General features: G+C 43.4%; 1 protein-coding gene across 2 annotated transcripts in view; it reads left to right on the forward strand.

The window, feature by feature from the left end:
- Positions 1 to 20,624, forward strand: part of gcgra (glucagon receptor a) — a 51,771-nt gene that overhangs the window by 17,726 nt on the left and 13,421 nt on the right. For both annotated transcript variants that reach the window (XM_042087049.1, XM_042087050.1), the window contains exon 2: positions 15,747 to 15,895. In XM_042087049.1, the coding sequence (XP_041942983.1) occupies positions 15,842 to 15,895 (54 nt within the window). In that variant the 5' untranslated portion in view covers positions 15,747 to 15,841. The remainder of the gene's footprint in view (positions 1 to 15,746; positions 15,896 to 20,624) is intronic.

A 20,624-nucleotide genomic window follows, 5' to 3' on the forward strand; every position in this document is an offset into this window, starting at 1 on the left:
CAACTGCTTACACACTAAATCTTTGCTTGTCACACAATTTTCTAAACATGTCTTCCAAACATCATAACCCCACACCAAATCTGCAAAACCATACACTAATTTTCAATGGCCAATCATTGCCTTAGTATAGGCCTATGAATAGATATACTCTATATGTAGGTATGGACCCTTTCAGTCTGGCCCTAGAGGATTTCCGGTTGAAATGTTCAGAACCAATGCAGATACTTTGAAAGGAATGTTCTACAAAAAGTCGACTTTATGTACAGTAAAACTTTTTTACTATATTTTTGTGTCTCCCCAAGTTACCATTAGCTCAATACATTTTTCTATAGACCTATGAATACATACACAATGCTCCACCCCCCCCACACACACACATACTGTACACACACACACACACACATAACACACACACACACACACTTTTCTTTGGAAAAAGCATAGTAGTCAGTCATTTCCATCTTAGGCAAAATCAGCTTTTTCAGAACTCCATGTACATCTGGTGGTCATTGTATTTGGCTTTGCTTTGTTCTTGTTGGCTGTAAAATACTGTATTCGCAACAGCAAATTATTTGGGAAAAATCACTATTTTTTGGTTTCAATATTGCTTGCATTTTTTAACTGTGTATTTCAACTTCTCTCTGTAGATACCGTAACTTTTACTCTTGTATGGAAATACATAAAGCCTATGAAAGACAAAAGAGCGTGTACACAGTGTGTACATGATGTATCCAAAATATCATATTATGACAAAAGTCTTTGCAATGTGAGGCGAATGTTTGATTTAAAGATGTGTTTATGACATTTTGAATGTTGTGTGTCATTTTGCTGGAGATTTGAGGCATTTTGTGTGAGCAATTGTTGGTTTTGTGTGTGGGGTTTTGAAAAATAGACACAGAGTTTTGAAAACGTGTGTAAACAGTTCTGAGGGATAGAGGGTGGTTTAAAGTTTTAAAGTGTAAAGCCCTTAACATTCAGGTTTAAACTCTCTATCACTAAACTGTGCTGTGGCCCTGGGTAACCGGTTCAGCTTTAGCATTTAAGCTCTGTCCCAGTGTGTACAAACATCCAAATGTGTGTGTGTAAAGAATCATGTACCCAAAAGCTCAATCTCTTGAGCTCTCATTTTGAGTTCTGAGTATGCTGTTTTGGCTGTGTGTGTGTCTGTACTGTACATGTGTGTGTGTGTGTGTGTGTGTGTGTTTGTGCCATACCCCTCAGTCCAAAGGTCATGTTGTGTAATCGTCCCTGTGATATGCCTGAACTGCTGTAGGTGGTGTGTGACGGGACGACAGGCACACACTGCTGCATGTCATGTGGGGAGCGTGGCGAGAGAGAGGGGGCATTGGCATGCGCCATACCAACCTCACCAGCGGCCTTTTGCCCAGTTCACACTTTTCTCTGTAAATGTCAGGGCGATGAGTGGTGAAATCAGTCACCGCGGCCCCAGCAGCCAAGCGGGCCCCTAAACTAGCACGCCATGCCACGCCATGCCACGCCAAGCCACGTCACGTCACGCCCACCATGCGGGTGATGAGAGGTGTCTGGGTCCTGTCCATAAGGGCCCGCCGCCCCTTGCCTTTTTCCACCTTCATCTGTTTACACAGACTATAAGCAAGCACAGGGAGTCTGTGACCCACGCGGCCCCTGCAAGGGCCTCTATCAGCGGGTGGAGAGGGTCTTCAGCGAGGGCCCGGTAGGGGGGTGGGTTTGGGGGCCCGGGCTTTCTGCCTGATTGCTCTCGAGGTGGTTATTTATTGGACTCCATTGGAAAGAACTCATGGAAGAGGAGAGAAGGGGGCTCGTGGGAGCGTGCATGTGTGCGTGCGTGCGTGCGTGCATGCGCGCGCGCGTGTGCGTGCGTACGTGCGTGTTTGTGTGCGTGTGCATGCTTGTGTTTGTGTGTGTGTGTGTGTGTTTGTGTGCGTGCTTGTGTTTGTGTGTGTGTGTGTGTGTGTTTGTGTGTGGGTGCTGGGTCGGTGCAGGTCAGAGCAGAGAAGGGCCAGCTCCCGGGAGACACACACAGGCATTCCAACTGGATCAGTGGGACGCATGTCTGCCTGAGAACGAGAATGAGGAAGAGGCCGAAGGAGAGAGAGGGGGAAACTAGCTTAGGTTGTGTCTAAGGGTGAATCCACGTGGGAGAAGTATACTTAGAGGTCAAGTCTCTGTTCGTGTGAATGAGTTTGGATGCTTTGTCCGTGTTTATTGAATAAGTAAGTAACTGGATTTGTACCTTGGCTGTATTTGTCAAATTAATATTTGACAAACTTTGAAGCCATTTTTGAGCTGCATTTCCTCCTAGCATCGCAGAAAGCAAGGTATTGTCATTTTGTCCCTAATGTGACACCATCTTTGCCACTGTCTGCAACCTTCTCAGCAAGCCCGTTTAATTTTTCATCACCCGCGTGCAGGAATGTGAGGAAGGAGGGAAGAGAGGAAGTGCTCCTGTTGCTGGCACTGTCACCGTCACCGTTGCCAGCCCAGAGCAGCCCCATATAATTACATTTTGCCACCACCTCTGCCATCCAGGGCTCACCGTATTCACACAAAAATGTTCTTTATATGAAAATACACTGTCCCAGTTCCTTCCCTTATTCTGTCTGCTGGGGCCTGACTTTGGCTGGTAACTGGCTTGTCTTGACAGATGAGCTGGGCCACACTGGGTAGATATGATGGTAGCCACTCTCTCTGTGTGTATAGCACTCTGGCAGTGATTCAACAGAGCATGCACTCCCTTGTTAGCATAATTAATCTCTTTCATGCAGAAAGTACATTTGGCATGTCCCTTTTTTTTAATTTTTTTGAAAAAGTTTGACATTTTGAATTTGTGTTTGGCTGTCTTGACCTCAATCTCCGTTTCAACCTGTAACCAAGACCAGTTCCAATTTGTTTTACAACCCTCATCCACTTTCTTAACTGTTAGTGCCTCACTCTCATCAAATTCTCTCATTCTGCAAATGAAAAGTTGCATATATTAGCCATAGTGTTACCCTAGACCTGACAGTATCATAACAGAGTGCAAAATAGTTCACTTCACTTTGCCCCCTTTCTCAATGCGCCCCAAAATAATGTTATTTTGCACGAAAATGTACAGTTAAAATGTATCAACAGTAGTGCGGTCTGTCTGTTAGGATAAGCCCACACATCAGTTTCTCGCCCTTATGTGGTAGGTGTCATTGAAAATAAGTCAGTTCGTCACTTGTCACTTCGGGTTGCATTTGCGAAAAAGCCTAGACCAGCGGCTCATTAGGCTACTAGGCGTCAACAAGCTGCTAGCCTAAACAAGTACGTTACCATTAGGCTACACGTTGGAAAGGGGGTAGAGTTGGATATAACGTTAGGCTGCTACTAAAATATTACAGGACAAAATACTACTAGTCTGTCCGGAACTGAACTAAACTAACTGACGCAACAAACAAGGTTAAAAAAAATCCAACTGTATTTTTGCTAGTCATTTAAAATGTAGCGCTAGTGTGCTACCTAGCACTAACCTGGCATAGTTATTGTAAAGACTGTAATGACACATTAGGACAACCTAAACATTACACAATGCAAATGGTAGAAATTATGTGATTAGAAGACATCAAATATGGTTAACCTTACCTTTCTTGCAAAAATAAGCAGGCCAAAATCACACACACACACACACACAAACAGGCACACACACACCGAACTCCTCTCCTTTATCTCGTTGCACAGATAAAGCATCTGACATGTTGATCATTCATATTTCCCCCACTAAAGAGTTGAGATTTAATGAGATTTATGGAGAGGGCTGGTTAAATATTGGCTCAGCAAATGGCACGACAGCATCAAAGCTGTGAAATGACATGAGACAATGAGCATGTCTCCTCGGCCATAGTAACCACACCGTCAGAACAAACGCAACTAATTGCTGTGTGTGTTGCTGTCGAATGTAACAACCAAAGGGAATGGGATTTAGGTGACATTTCTAATTGTTTTCCTCTCCATTTATGACTAGAAAGATGATAGTACACCATGCACCCTTCCATGTCTCATTTGTGCACTAGGTATGTGCTATTTAATCACTGTACATTAGTTGTGTTATCCAGTTGAGCAGAGCACTATACTTAACGAGACCCATGAGGTGAATACTTTATTTAGTGAACCTCACTGAACTCTGATCTCCATATGCAATGGTTGCTATGTGGACATGCCACAATTAGTAGTGGTTTGTGATAAGGTTTTGTTAATGTTGCATTGTTCCTATGGAGATAAAATCATAAACTAAACTTAATAAACCAACATAACGTAATTAAATGAAACCACCTGAAAAAAACGTATGCACAGTTTCCTCTCTATGATAATGATGTTTTTATATATCACACACACACACACAATTACACACTCACACACACATATCCACACACAGTTTGAAGAATTGCTTCTTGCAGTTTGTTGAATTCATTGGCATTACAGATGCCTAATTTGAATTTGGGTTGTGAGGCAACAGAATGTGCTCAGAATGAGCAGGAAGCCAGAGACATCTTAAAACAGCTGAATTATACATGCTCACCAGTTTTTTGGTTATTCTCCCAAGATGCTTTGTGCTTGCGTGAAATGTTGTGTAGAATTTTGTTTCTGCAAAACCTAACTGGCAGATAAAAGTATATTCTTCAGATGGGAGCGTGGAGTCAGCCAACACCATCAGGTGTTCACCTGAGGACCGTTTGATCACCTGAGCAAAAGCTTTTTACAGCGTACACTACATGCAGCCAAACATTTCTTCCTGTCACTTTTTGCCAAAACCTTGAAGTTAAGTGAAAAACATTATTACCACCATGATCAGACAGACATGATCAGCCAAGCCTAAAAAAGCTTACTGAACAGTGACTAAGGAGCAAGGCAGTAGCCAGGAAACTTGTGGGCTCAATTCCTGGCTGCCACCATTGTGTCCCTGAGATAGATAAATAAAAAAAAACTCTGATTTTGGATGAGCACATTAAGTGTTGACAGTTTGTTCAAAGTGGAGGTTTTCCGTAACGTGGCGTCAACCACTCTGACGGGAAAAGGCCATCCATGGGCGCTGACACAGTGGAAAATTGGGCAGAAAGAAGTTACGTTTCCCCACCAACACCCCCCCCCCCTCCATATACACACACACATACACCCTCACCCTGCCCACTCAGGCAGAAAGGCACTTCTGTCCTGCACCTGCTGCTGCCACCTCGTCAGACGGGCACAGCATTGACGGAACGCGACGCCAGTCTGTGTGCCCAGTCCACTCTCCTGGCACTGAGCCAGGACATCTAAAACCAGATGCCAGTCTGCATACCCCTTCTCTCTACCTGCCCCAACCAGATGCCAGTCTGCATACCCCTTCTCTCTACCTGCCCCAACCAGATGTCAGTCTGCATACCATTTCTCTCTACTTGCCCCAACTAGATGCCAGTCTTTATACCCCTTCTCTCTACTTGCCCTATCCGCTCTGTTTTCTCCTGCCTTGGTGTCGTGGGCATGAAATACTCAGCACCAGCCAGTGATTTGCAGTTTGAAATCTCTGTCTTATTTGTGTTCAATAAAAATGCTAAATTGCACCTTTGGGGTGATGTCTCCGGTAATGAGAATTCGTTGGGCGAATGCCACTCTGGGCCCCTCCGGGGGATGGGAACGACTTTGCCAGCAGCTCCAGAGAGATGCCAGGGTAGAATGCTGATGGTGCCATCTGACGTGACATGACCAGGAAGCTTCATTAAGCTCCCATCTTAGTGTTGGTGGGTCTCTGCTCAGCTCTGAGAAATGATGGTTGGCCAACATAATTCTGTTTCCAGACACTGCACACACAGTGTTTATGGGTTTGCTTCGATTGAGCCCGTGTCTTTAGTGTCGCTTAGATATGTGGACATTTCCCCTCTCTTTGACAGTGATGTCAAAAGAACATCCTGTTCATGGCCATGCGTGGCTTGGGAGCCCGGCTTTGTCCAGTTATCATAAAAGAATGTCATTTGGCGTCTCAGGTACATGTACAAAGCATTGCGATTGTCAATAAGATTATATGAAGAGCAATCAGTTTAAAGGGCAATTGTGTTCCCTATCTTCGCCTCCTATCTCCTCCCATTGCCACAATGCAGCTGTGAGCTAAATATTGACATGGTTTCTCTTTCACTGTTGCCAGTGAGATAGAGTTTGTGAATGGATCTCGCTGCCTTGTCATCCTGTTTCCTGCTCTGGCATCTGTTCCTGAACAGGGTGTGGTGTGGTGTGATGTGGTGTGTTGCGGTGTGGTCTCAATCTATCTTTGGCTCAGGTGTGAATAGGTTTGACACGGTGATAAGATGCAGTGCAGGGTCGGTGCAGAGCTCGATGTTTTGGAACGTCCATGAACTCGCTGCAGCAGGGGCGTGCAGAGACCTTTGAAGGGGCAGGGGCTCAAATTTAAAAAAAAGGGCACATGGAACAAAATTTTCAGAAAACGTGTTAACTTTATTTAAAACGTGTCTTTAGTGGGCATCTTTGCACTGCAGAATATAATATCATGTTTTATAGAACATAATGCATACGAAAGCTAGAAAAGATATCACAATTTGAATGGTGTAAACTGGAACTTAAGTTTTACATTCCCTAGCCTATAAAGCTTTAATCATCTGAACCTGAGCTGGACATTTTTTTTTTTTTTGCATTTAAATTCTAGCATTATGCTATTTCAATGATGATGGTGGGACAGGCTATTATATGGTTTAGCAATTTGCAAAGTAGTCTAATGTACTGATAAACATTTTATAAATTTTTATATTTATTCATTATGTATCAAGAAGAATGGGTGTAAATAGCAGACAGAGCTGGAACACATTTTTCTAATTTCTCTCCTTGGTTCTGAAAATTCAATAGGAGTGCATGTACTGTAGGCCTACTGTAGCCAGGGCACAGACAGATAGGTCTTTTCAGTTTTCATTAGGCTATTGTCTACACAGAGATCATAGGCTATAAGGCTACATCTTATTGATTAAATTCAAAGCTGATTTTAATAGCCTAGAAATCTAGACGCACCCTAGTGGCAGCATGGATATGTTATTGCGTAGTCTGGCTTGTCAGGCTATAATTTTAATGTTTATCACAGTGAACTACCACCATTAGCAAGCTGGTGTCTTGCAGATTCACGTGCTGTGCGTGCCACTGAGTGAAATGACGCGTAATGTAGCCTACTGTAAACAGAGAACGACGTGTGGAGTTGGGTTAGTTAAACAACTACAGTAGCCTATGTCGTCGGCTTATGACGATTTAGAAAAGGTTTGCCTTCTCTGTTTTATGAACTAGGTCTACTAACCTAAGCTACTAGTAACCTAAACAGAATATGTTATGAACGTTCAGCCTTAGATTTTCGAAGCTGCCAGTTTATTGAAATGGATGGACCATGACATGGTTAAAACGGGTTTGATAGCCTACTTCATTAAACATGAAACAACTTTAAACATTTTATTCTCTATCTCTAAGCTGAATACTATTGCATGTTCAGATAGGCTAACTGCCAAGTGACCTTACCGTGCTCCCAAACGTCTCCTGCAGCACTGTGCCTGCGTGCACCTTCTGAGAGTTCACTGAATGTATGACGTCACGGGTTGGTGGCTGCAAGGCATTTCAATTAACACACAAAATTGTTATTTTTGTAAATTTCTAATTTCACAAACTATTAATGATACATTTTAGCGAATATTCACGTTGGAACTAGCGGAAGTATTACACATTTTAAAAAGTAAAAAACGGGTCTTGTCAAAAGGGCACTTGGACATCAAAGGGGCAAAATGTCAGGTGCTAGAGCCCCTGTAGCCCCCCTTCTCTGCACGTGCCTGAGCTGCAGCCGAGTTGAGTGGGAAAAGATTGATTTATGGTGCCATTTAAGAGAACGAAGATTGAACACATGTCCTGATTGTATCTCAGAAGGGCCACAGAAGGGAGAGAGAGACAGAGAGAGTGGGATCCATGGCCTGAGGGCCATTCTCCAGTGGTGGAGGTTATTGAGAGGTTTGATAGGGAGATTTGTCAGGGACACTGTTGACAGTATGGGTTGTGCAGAGGGAGTTTGCTGATAGAGTGTCATAGGACAGGCTGATAGAGTGCTCTGCTGTATTGGGTTCACATAACTGTGGTTGACGTGGTTTGTTTCTAAATGCAGCTGATGCAGATTAAAAATGTGGGCAATGTTTGAGCTTTGTTGGGCCAACACACAGTCCCCACAATGGTTCTTGTTTGTGCTTGGTCATTGAAATTCATGGAAAAGGGTGTTTTCTAGTGTGTGTGTGTGTGTGTGTGTGGGGGGGGGGGGGGGGTGTGGTTGTGCCTGTGTGTGCCTGCATTTGTATTACTTTGTATGTGTTCATTTTTCTTTAACTGGGAGAGGATGACAGATGATGTACTGTAAGTTCTTAAAAAAATATGTGTGTGTGCGCAACATAGTTTTTGTGTAGTGTGTGCACAGGTAGGCATCTGTCTATCTATTAAGCTGTTCATGTATGTGTGCATGAGATGTTCTCTTGCATGTGCATGCATGTGTGGAAGGGTGAGTGTGAGTGCACACCTGCATGTACAGAACATATCACCCCATATCATGAATCTCTCCCTGTGCTGGTGATAAGAAACTGCCTGGTTTACCCCGAAGCATTCCTCCCTCAGCAAACCCAGCAGCAGCAGCAGCAGCAGCACGCCAGCAGGAATGTCTGAGCAGGAGAGGCAGGACAGTCCGTCTCCGTCAACTCTGTTTCACCCTCCTATCAGCTCAGAAGCTGCCTGTCCCGCTGAGTCGCTTGGATCCCCGTGTAGCGCGGGGGAACCACTCGAGTCTGTTGCCGCGGGGAACGGCGGCCAAGGTTGTCGGTTAAGTGACCGAGGCGGAGGATTGAGAAGCAGCTACTCTGACGTGACTGAAAAAGCACGGGGGAGTAGGGGGCCGTCAGTTACGGCGGTGTGTCAGCCTGTGATTGCTGATGTGATGTGTGAAAATTGCTCTCATCCCATTCCGTGACATCTTGGACAGTCAGTTCCAGTCAGCAATGGTCAAGCATCATATTTTTAGTCTGTTTGTTGCCAAGAGCCAAATGCTGTCTTTTTAGATACAGAATAGCAGAAGAAGTTATTTTAACTTCAGACTTGCTGTCTGTAGCAGGCATTGATCACAAATATCTTCAGGGAAGATGTTCACCTAAATCCTGCTACATAGATTAAAATGTATGTACTTGCAATTGCATAACAGCAGATTCTAGCATGCTCAAGTGTATTCCTCGGCCTGCTCTACAGCTGCCACCAGTCTGGTCCTGAATCCGTCCGGTCAGAGCCCATCATCTCATTCCCCACATTCCATATTCATCCGCTCCCAATCCCACCACCGTAAGGCAGCCGATGGATTACAGCCACGGCATAGTTCCCCTCAAACAGTGACGCAGCTTTGCACATTAGGGTCAGGAGGACCACAGCAGACACATAAATCCCATGTGATTTCATCGCACGGGGCCTTGCCAAGCCAAGAGCGTCTGGATTCTCTGGATACCCCCCCCCCCCCACACACACACACACACACACACACACACACATACACATACACATACTGTACACAGCATCCTACTTTATGCAAGCCCCAGCACTCATACCGTACTTGCGTGTCCATTGTGAGCTGTGGCTACGGTGCTGGCTGACGGCACTCTATGCTTGAGTCACAAGAGGTTTGCTCTGGTCTGCTCCCACTCAAACACTCTCGTTCCCTCTCAAACATTGAAACAAAAGCTGGCGCTCCTGAAACACACATGCTCCAGCGTAATTGCCCTGCACTCGGGTACTCTTGGCTTTATTCACACAGAGCCTGTACACTTATCGCCGCTGTAATTATTCCCATCCGTTTAGCCAGGGGAAACACACATTGTCGAAAGAAGAGATGGCCAAGTGTGAAAAGAGGGGGCTGCATGAGTAGGACTTTGAAAACGCAATGTTGTAGAATGCTGTGGAGCAGAAGGGATTAAAGCAATTAGATCCTACATTTTGATACAGTACAGACATGGACGGATTATGAACTTTCAGGCCCCTGGACCCAGATGTATTAAGGGCCCCCCACTAATTGTCGCATATGTGGGAGGGGGGATTTGGGGGTCCTCCCCCAGACATTTTTTTATTTGTTTGATGTGATTTCCTGTATTCTGGTGCATTTTGGGGATGGCCAATACTTTAATTCAATCAGATTAATAGCCTACATCCTAATTTGCTGATATTGAGGCAGTGATTCCATGCAAAGGCTTGGGCTTCAGGGCCCCCTGACCCCTTGGGCCCCTGGGTCTGGTAGGCCCGTGCAGTAATCCATCCCTGAGTACAGAAGAGAGGATACAGTAAATACCCCCACACAGGAGGTCATTCAAGAACAGACCACCAGCTCGTTGAGGCTTTGATGCCTTGTGGATAAAATCAGTGCAGCGGCCACTTTGTTTTATCACTTTAAAATGGCCCGTAATTCTTCACGCAGGAATTACAGTAACAGATGCACCGCCACAGGCTCAGGCCTAAATAGGAAGTAATAGTTTGTCAGGTGTTGGTGTTCTTCATGTATGGCGCTAACTGCATCAACTGCATCAGCTGTGATCCCTGGCCATTAGTGCCACTGACCGGTGGTGGTGGCAGACCTGTAATTAGCATGGCCTTTCAGAGGGAGGCCTAAACGCAGCCTAACGTGTTGCTGTCCCCGCCGCTGCACTGTCAAACTGAGAGCCCTGAGATAGGGTCCTTTTAAGAGACAGATCGCATTACACAAGTCACACGTTTGCCAGGGTGTTTAAAGTGCATAGGCAACCACATCAGCACAAGTCACACAAATACACACACATGCATACACACACACACACACACACACACACATACATTAGAGCTCAAAGGTATAGAGAACATAGAACGTAGGTGAGACATTGGCTGTCTGAGGCAATTATCCCACTGGTCATTTGGCTCCCAGAACTGCTACAGTATGTACTGTTTATTTGTGAACTTGAATATTAATATTGTCTGATTTTGATAGTGGTAAAAAAGCCTTTTATGCCTTTGTATTTGATGAAACGCTAATCACTTTGTGCAATTGCAAACACACAAGTTGACAGCCGTTAGATGAGCTGTCAGACTGTGCAAATGTTTACTATATATAGACATGTATTGTTAAACTAGAATATGCGATACGACTCAGCAGCATAACTGCTATGTCAAGATTTGCTGAACTGATTGCATAATTAGCTACAAGACAATAGCATCAATCTAATGTTTTACAACCTTCGGATTACATGCTATTTGTCACAGTGAGTTTTAAGCCTAACCATAACCCAAACCCAGATGAAACCTAGGTTTATGGAAATGTCATTGCATAATATATTGTATAATGTATTATGTTTCATTTAACATTACATGACATGAAATATGAATTGTTGTGTAAAGGTCTCAAGGGGACGTTCACAAATGCTGTTTTGCTGTCGCTAACAGTGTGAGATATTGCTTTAGATATAGACCAGCTGATAGCTGTGTGAAACAATACACTTGTAGCCTCATAGATTTAGACTACAGGGCTTCAAGACATCTCAAATAAAAAAAAAACTCTGTACCGGATTAGCACTAGGCCTGTCTGTGTGGGTGGAATGTGTGTTTCATACTTTGTCAGACATAGGCAGATATTTATGATTTATGAGACATTAAAAATGTGAAGTGAAATTGTGACTCAGCTTGTACTGTTGAGCATGCTGATGCAATGTGTGAATGGAGAACTGCTCTCTAGGCCTACGTGTGTTCCGTCGCGACAAATGTCACATCCATACTTAAACCCTTACCTCACTTCACATTTCAAATGCTTTAATGCTGATAGATTTATACTGTATGTGCTTTAATGCTAGTCCCCAATCACTGCAAAATTGTTTAATTGTTGAATGAGCAATTTGCTAATGCTAATGCGTCCAAACATAGCTCTGTTTGGACACCTCATGGTGAAGATAATGGAGGGCTTCCAAGAACTACAGAAATGCTGCTATCTTTACCGCTAGTGTTTGAACAGATGGCAGTGTAAGGTCTCTAGTAGGGCAATTTAGATGCCTGTCAGCAATAAGTGCCACATTTATATTAGACAGGTCTTAAAGCTTAATACTGACCAACTGCATGTGAAAGATAAGATCACTGAGAATTTGTCAAATCATTACGACTTTGAGTTATTTTGACCCTTAACCTAACAATGCGTCGGGTTGTTTTCCTCATGTATATTTTTTTCCCTCTGGTGTCAAAAACAGGCTGCTTTGTATGTAACTCTTCAATCAGCAAATTCGACCTGTTCAGTTTACTCCCCGAGTCATCGCAGGACTTGAACTGTTACGCCAGTTTATTTCCCCATGTCGGTTACATCACACCGCCATGCCGTCCTTGACCCACAGGCTCTGCTTTAGTTAATAAGTGGTCACTCCAGATCCATGACAGTACCCTCGCCCTTGCCGTGTCCATCAGGGTGTTTTTACATGCGTTTAAAGATTGACCCCCAAACCCTGTTTTTGCTCTTTTACACAGGGCTTCTCCTTTCAGGCCCTCTCTGTGTGTCTAGTTAATCATTCTACTTGATATCTGCAAGCAAGGCGAAAACTGGTCCTAAGTAGGCTAGTGTGCCGCCAACTAAGCTATGTGCGCTGGACTGAATCGTTGGCATGTGTGTGTGTGTGTGTGTGTGTGTGTGTGAGAGAGAGAGAGACAGAGAGAGAGAGAGAGAGAAAGAAAGCATCAGCATACATGTGTAACTGTGTCAAATGTGTGTGTGTTTGGCAGAGAGCGCGTGTGTGTGTGCGTGCTTCTGTGAGGTTATGTGTGGGATGACTAGTCCTGCTGGCCGGCTGGACACACACACACACACACACACACCCCTAACCTGCTAACAGGCCACAGGGTCTGAGACCCCAGCGGCAGCCCTGCATCTCTCTCATGGTGAGTATTTAAATCCTCCTACACAAATATGCTCCTCGACAACCACCATTGAAATTCTATTCTTTTTTTCATTTATTTAAGATGGTCTCCAGAGAAAGCTTTCTGCCTTGGTGAAGCATGTTTAATGACGGGTGGATGAGCATGGGTTGTGTTCTGTGCTTCTGTGCACTGAAAGGGGTGTGGGCTGTGAACTGTGCAGTCAGATCTAGTGACAAAGAAACATGAATTCTTAAAATTATGGGGACATCATATGCTGGATCGTATAATGGAAATTCGCCCAGCAGATAGGCTAAACTTTGCATAATGTACTTGCCATTATCCTCATATATGCATAATTATGACCACCACACCCCCCATCACCCCCCCCATCCGTAGCCAAAAGAGATTTACGTCATGACGTTGGAAGCCTATTTGTAGGCTGCGTCGGTGACTTATTCGGAATGATGTTGATTGCTACTGTATGTAAACAGAAATATGCTCAAAATGTTACATTCTACTTGCTTGTAAACAGATTAAATAGAATATTGACATTTAAACAGAATTTGGGCAATAAACTGATTCAAAACGCATTATTCCTGCCATGAAAACGTGCTGATAGTCTGTCTTTCACCACTTCATTGGCATACAAAGTTGTTTCGAAAGGGTACTTGGCTACATGGAAGTGAACGGTATGATAGAACTTGCAACAAGGCCAGTATGTACTGTAACAACAATGCCATTTCTGACAACTGCCTCCTTGATATCTTCACTTGCATTCATTCTTTCATTCATTCATTCATTTATTTAGTCAAAGCGAACTGAGTCCATGAATTTGGTGTTGTTAATGCCATGCTTTACCATTTCTCTACCAGTTGAACCAGAGGAACATGGTCTACGCACTGGGTTGCTTTGGCTGTCTGTATCCCAGGGGTGAATAATAATAACAACACAGTAAAAATATGCTGCTTGTGAATGAACCGAGTTATTTTTACTCCAGCCTTCCAAATGTGACACTGATTGGTTTGATGGCCGCTTCTCGCAACCCTACTCAACCCCATGTGGTTAGTCTGACAGCCTCTTAGCCTGGCTTGAGCTTGAAACCCTTTGTTTGGGATTTCTCTTAACAACCAACCACTGGTGTGTTGTGATATGAAGTGTGTTGATTGCTGTGTGTATATGCGAATGGTACCTCAAAACACACCACAAGGTCACTCCCTACATCAAAATCAAACAACAAACAAACAAAAGCAACGACAACAGGATATGGTGTCTTGCCACCTGCCCTCGACTGCGCCAGGAGAGACTGGAACAGAATGGAATTTGAAACGTTTTAGCCAAAAATGTTTCCATGGTAAAGGTGTTTTTTGCAGAAACGTTTCAGATTTCGTTCCGTTCTCCGACATCGGCTGGAGCGAGGGACGAGGAATGAGATCGATGCCTGGGTGAGTGACCATGAGTTAAGGAGCACCAGAGGTCACACACACGCACACACACACACACAAACACAAACACAAAAATATACACACATGCACACACACTCCCACATATACACGCATACACACACACACACACACACGGCATTGCAATGCATATGTAATTTTGAGGAAGGCTCTGCCATTCCTCAGTGTATATAAACAGGATTTCCTCTTAATGTTGGACTCAGTCTTCACTTTCATGATCCCCTATTCTGTGCTGTAATTCCCCAGCACCCCCCCCCCCCCCCCGAACTCTGCTGTGCTCTAATTGGGTAAACATCAGAAGCTGCTGAACTCTGTATGTGTGTGTGTGTTTGTTTGTTTGTGTGTGTGTGTGTGTGTGTGTCTCACTCACGAGACAGTGATGTATTTTGCACTGAGTTGAAAACAGGAAACAGAGAGCAGTGCATCCTGTTGGGTTTGAGATACTTGTGGTTTTTCTACAAGTCCACATTGATCTTCAAATATATCATTTTTTTAAATTGTTGTTTGGGTGATGTTGCGGTTCAGTGTTCTTAAGAACTAGTACATTTAAATAACACAAGGACCATTTATGCATGTTAGTTACTTTGCATTTCCTTGTGAGTTTGTGTGTGTGTTAGTGTGCAAATATATAGTATGTATCGTAACCCCCAACACCCCCAATTATCACCACTTTGTTTGGAAATTCTAAAACAATAATGTTTTTTAACAAAATATTCAAAATAACATTTGCTAAATAAACCTTACATTTTCCAGTAGCCATCCGTGTGTAGATTTGAACCAAATCTGGTTTGGTTCTTAACGGGAGCATTTACTGCTTGAAATATCCGATTTTGTTTACCACGCTCAGAGTTATAGTGCTGGCCTGATGGGTCGCCTATTTACGCCGTTTCAACGGCACATGAACGGTTAGACCGAGAATTCTCGTCATGAAATTAAAATTCCACTGGAGCTCCAAGCGGATGTGTACACGCAGCCTTACAACACTGTTTACAGCTCTTCGAGTCACGGTAAAATGTCATTTTTGGTACATAGCTAATTTAGATACACCTATGGTGTGGGTGCTTGCATTTCTTTAGGAAACCACTGTCTTGGTTTGTATAGAAATGGATATTAAGTGACACATACACGCAAGACGGCGGAAATACGGGACCGACGGTAATAGGGGGAGTTCCGATATCTGTCTGTGTTATGTAGGCTATGTATGTATGCATGTGTGTGTGCTCATGAAATATTAAAATATTATCCATGCATGTGTGCAAACTGTGCCTGAAAATGTGTATGAGAGAGCGAGAGAGAGAGAGAGAGAGAGAGCGAGAGAGAGAGAGAGCATGTATGTGTGGGGAGTGTGTTGACGGCCATGTCCCTGTGTGTGTTGTCCAGGCCGCGTAGAGAGCCCAGGTGAAGCCCTCGTATGAGCTGAGTGCCCCCACACCCCTCTCACCCCCCCTCAGCGGCGGCAGCTGCAGGACTAAGGGATGTCACAGGCCTTCCTACTTCTGACCCTGCTCACACTCTCCTCTAGCATCCAGGTGAGCTATGGATACACAGCATATACACACACACTCATACATGCAAACTCACACACACACACAGACATAGACACAGACACACACACCCTCTTGACTGGATTTGCTTAGTGGAGTCTTAAGCACACATACACACACGCACGCACACACACACACACACACACACACACACACACACACACACACGTTACTGTCACATGAACATGTTCACACACATGCACCAACAGGGAGGGGCAGACTTATATATATATACACACACATACACAGCCTGTCAAACAATGGCATGCGAATGCATACTGTATGTACCAACAGGGAGAGATATGTCAGTTACAGTAATACTCTCAGTTTTATGACAGGATTTCCTTAGCTAACATCAAAGAAGAAACATCTGTGTGTATGTCTGGGGTCAGACCAAAGTTGTTGCAGAGTGGCATCTTAAATTATGCAATTAGAATGTTATTACTAACATTAAAAGTCTTGGAAGAATAAACTCATGAGATGTTAACTAGTGGTGATTTATAGACAAAGAATGAGAGGGGTAGAATGATAATAAATTACTTGTTTTTGAAGAAAGGACTTCATACTTTACTGGGATTAAACTGAGACCCCGCTAGTGATGCTTGTAAGAACTATCAATAGAAGTTCATTTTAGTCCTCAACTTAAGTTTTAAACTTGACTTTAAACTTAACTTAAGCTTATCAGGGCCGTTTCAAGGAATTTGGGGGCCCCAAGCAAAATGGACATGAAGGCCTAGAGGAACCACCGCATAGCCATACAGTTTAAGTTCACCCACAGTTTATATAAATAAAAAATGTTGACAGTGCAAATACTGCTGTTGCATATATATACTGTGCATTAGTTTTGAACATTTTGAACATCTGCAAAAACACCACCGTACCATAAAATCCAATGTCAGCTTCCTCATGAATGGAGGATGAAGTTGATGGTGTACCTGGGAAAATAATTGAAAAAAATCTGAAATTACCTGTGAAGTACGTTTGACCATTTCACTGCAAGCGTATTGGAAAAGGTCATTAACAGCTCAGCTCAGTGAGAGAAATTCACTCTACCTTCATCAGTGGAGGTATCCTTAGGAAGAGCCTGAGGGCTGAGAAATTTAAGCAAAGCACCTTGAGGGAGAAAGAAAAGATATGTTAGCATTTCCATATTTTGATATTTAGAAGGGATGCAGCTGCTTTCACAACTACCAATGCTTACTGTAAAAACATCCCAAGCTAATGTTATACATTGACCTAGGCCTACTTGTAGCTTAACATATCATTTAAGCATTCTGCTGTTTGAGGTGCTTTAAAGACAGTAAACAGCTGGCGTGCATGAATACTGCTAGACATGAATGTTCCAGTCTGCTTTGATGCACGGAATTTATCGTGTGGTTTTCCTAACCCCCATTTGGTAAATAGATTATCAAGGTCGAATAGTTAGTATAGCAGAGAGGCTATGACACTTTCATCAAAACCTATTACAAAGCTATAGCAATGTTATGTCATTAAATACGATAAACAGTGATTCTGGAACAGATCTGCGTCTTCCTTATCCCGTTAATAAACATATTACAGTATGTAACCATATTCCGTCTGTTCGGAAAAAAAAGTTGCGCTAACTGTTCTAGTTTGTTACAAGCAGCATGGACTGTCAGGCATGTAGTTAACATAAACATTTTTTGCTAGGCTAGCCTTCCTGCTGCGACATTACACCATTTGTACAAGACAAGTAGAGCTATTTTATCCAGTGTAATTTATCACTTACCACTATCTTGTTTTTTCTTGTCATCCTCTTGCTTTCTCTTCTTTCTTTTCTGGCTTCCGGTCATTATGACTGCCGAGGTTTTATATTTTGCCGGCAGCAGAGATCACAAACCTGGCTGGCTGGCTCATAGACAGTAAAAGAAATGGACCAACAGACTCCGTCGTTTTCAATGGGAGGGCACTGAGTCAAATAGAACGATTTTTCAGTTGGTCCCCCCAGTACTGCGCAGACTCACACTTAACTTCGTGACGTTAGCCATCGAACTGAATCTTGTAACTCATATGATAGATACACAGAAATTCTTCTCACACTTCCTTCGCCTTCAAAGTCATCAAAGTTAAACATTTATTTATGTATTATTATCATTCTCACCAAGTCGTGTTAATGTTGAAGCTACCATACATGATCATCTTCAAAAACAGTCATGCTAAAACAAAACAAAAAAGTTATAGCCTTGAAGCTAATCTTCTTTCCACTTTTCCGACCTACGGTCAATCCATCGAAAACCTCTGAAATGATTAGTGCTGTTTTTAAAAAAAAATTAGGTTTACTTTTTTTTATTATTATTAGGTTGCCTCTGTGTAATGCTTTACCTTAACATACGGTTGTGTATGCTAGGTTTTGCTCATAGATATATCTATGGGTTTTGCTTATGAGTTACCGTCATAGACAGTAAGGTGGACTGAGCTTCTTATCCAAACAATACGGTTATCTCCCTACGGCGCGAAAGAGAGATTACATCAAAGCTAGCTTCCCTCCAACCGAACAAGCTAACTATTCTTCTTACGGATAACCAACGTTACGGACGAGGTAATGGAGTCTGTTTTGCCTTTGTAGTGTTTATGTAGATTACACAGAAGCTACAATATCGGCACAGGATATATGTTATATGAAGTTATGGTATTTCAAAAAAATCCTAGAATGAATGAACTTCTATGGGAGTTAGCAGAGAGGTGGTCCCTCCAGCCTACGTCGATTCTTCTACTTCCGGGAATTCGCCTGCCCCCTTGGGCTGGCTGCTGTCAGTGACTACTGAGAGGGGCCCCCTTGAGGGGGATCCCGGTATTGGTAACAGTGTCGTTGCACTTTACTGCATTGACTATCAAAGGGGCGCTCACAGTTTGTCGTTGCATTTAATTCTTAACCAGTCGTTGTCTTGGGGCCCCTGGCCAGCTCGGGGCCCCAAGCAATTGCTTGGTTTGCTTGCCTTCTAGCGACAGGCCTGAAGCTTATGTTTTGGAATGCTCAATTTCAGACATCTGTTAATTTACTACCTATTCTGGGTTTCGTTCAGAACATTGCGTCATCATGGATTATAATTAAATGATCATAGATCGACATTGTATTCTAGCAAACTTCCAGCAGGCTTAGTGCAGTGCAGTGGCTGCTTGAGAACACATTCAGAGCCCATGAAATGGCCCTATGGCAGGAGTATTATATCTGGCAGGGCTGAGCTTCGTCTGGTCCACTGTTGCCGTGGCTCTGTAATGCTGTAAGCGCCGCTAAATCCACCATGTTAAGAACACAAACACAAGTGTTCCCAGAGCCAACGCCGGGGGTTGATGAAAGCTAGGGGCCGTGTGTGCATCTAAACATAGCATCTTCGTGGCAATCGAACTAGAGCGTGATGCTAATCTGAGGAATGTGAAGGTTTCAGGGGTGGGGGGGAGGGCAGTGGGGGCAGGGTACTGTGGCACATTTAAACGCAGTCAAAACAAGCGAACAGATGATGTTATGTTATGCACTCTGCTGAAGTGTTAGATGAGGCATGAGAAGCCTTCCTGACCCATTTCATCTGAAATACACAACAGAATATGGCAGTTCACATTTAGCTCCATGATGCAATATGTAACATGGTATAATGTATTCTTGGGTGCATTGTTTTGTGTTAATTTCTTTGCGGCCGAAAAAATGACTATTCCATTAACTATCCATCCAACCAAACCAACCAGCCATCTTGTGCTCATTTACGCTACATGGCACCAAGCCATATGATGCTCTTGTTTCCACACAGAATTCAGATATCCCCAGTGTTGTGCCAGTTCACAGCTTTTCTGAACTAGTTCAAGTTCAGTTCATACATGCTCAAAGTGAACAGTTCACGTTCAAAGTTCACAATTTTAATTCTGAACTAGTTCAAAGTTCAGTTCATTTTACTTTTTTCGTGAGATATTCAAATATATACTTTTTTTCACACTACGAGCTAGAAATCACAATACGTTCTTTGAAGCTGCTCATTGTAGACATTTGCTCATGTCACTGCAATTGTGGGTTTCTTACCAGGTGATGAAACTTGCAGCAGTACAGACAAGGTAGACCAGTTCTATATGCTTTCTCTCACTCTCGTCATTGTTCTGTCTCTCTCTCTCTCTCTCTCGCTCCTCCAGCCCTCCGCGCTCTCGTCGTTGCCTGCTACGCGGCGTTGCTATGCCTACCCCGCTCTGCTGCAATTCATCACGGGTAACGTTGTGCGGAAGCCAGTATGCTATTCAACTATTCTCAGCCGGACACTACGTTGCCCGCAAGGCATTGCGCACACAATGTCAAAACCATTTCTGTCTGGTGATACATGATTTAAGCGGCACCAGCGAGAATACAGGAGGGAGGAACTTTCTCTCGTTGCGTTTCAAAAGAGAAAACAGATGTTACTCAGTTTTCAATGGAAAACAAATTCCAACGTTCATTTACAGTGATGTCTGCCGTTCATGACACACAGTGGCGCAAAAAGTGGGTATGCGCTATATGCGGCGCATAGGGGCGCAGCACCGTGGGGGCGCCAAAGCGATGGTAAAAATAATAATAATAATATTTGGTATATTCTATATGTAGTTACTGTTGTACGTTTCTAAATCATTTCTGCATTTCCTCAATGTTAAATAACATTTTAGAGGACTAACAGGCTAGAGTAGGCGCCCTAGCCTATCTCATAAGATTCCATCATAGAATTTTGACATAGAAAAGGGA

The sequence above is a fragment of the Alosa sapidissima genome, chromosome 3 (assembly GCF_018492685.1).
Source record: "Alosa sapidissima isolate fAloSap1 chromosome 3, fAloSap1.pri, whole genome shotgun sequence".
Taxonomy (NCBI): Eukaryota; Metazoa; Chordata; class Actinopteri; order Clupeiformes; family Clupeidae; genus Alosa; species Alosa sapidissima.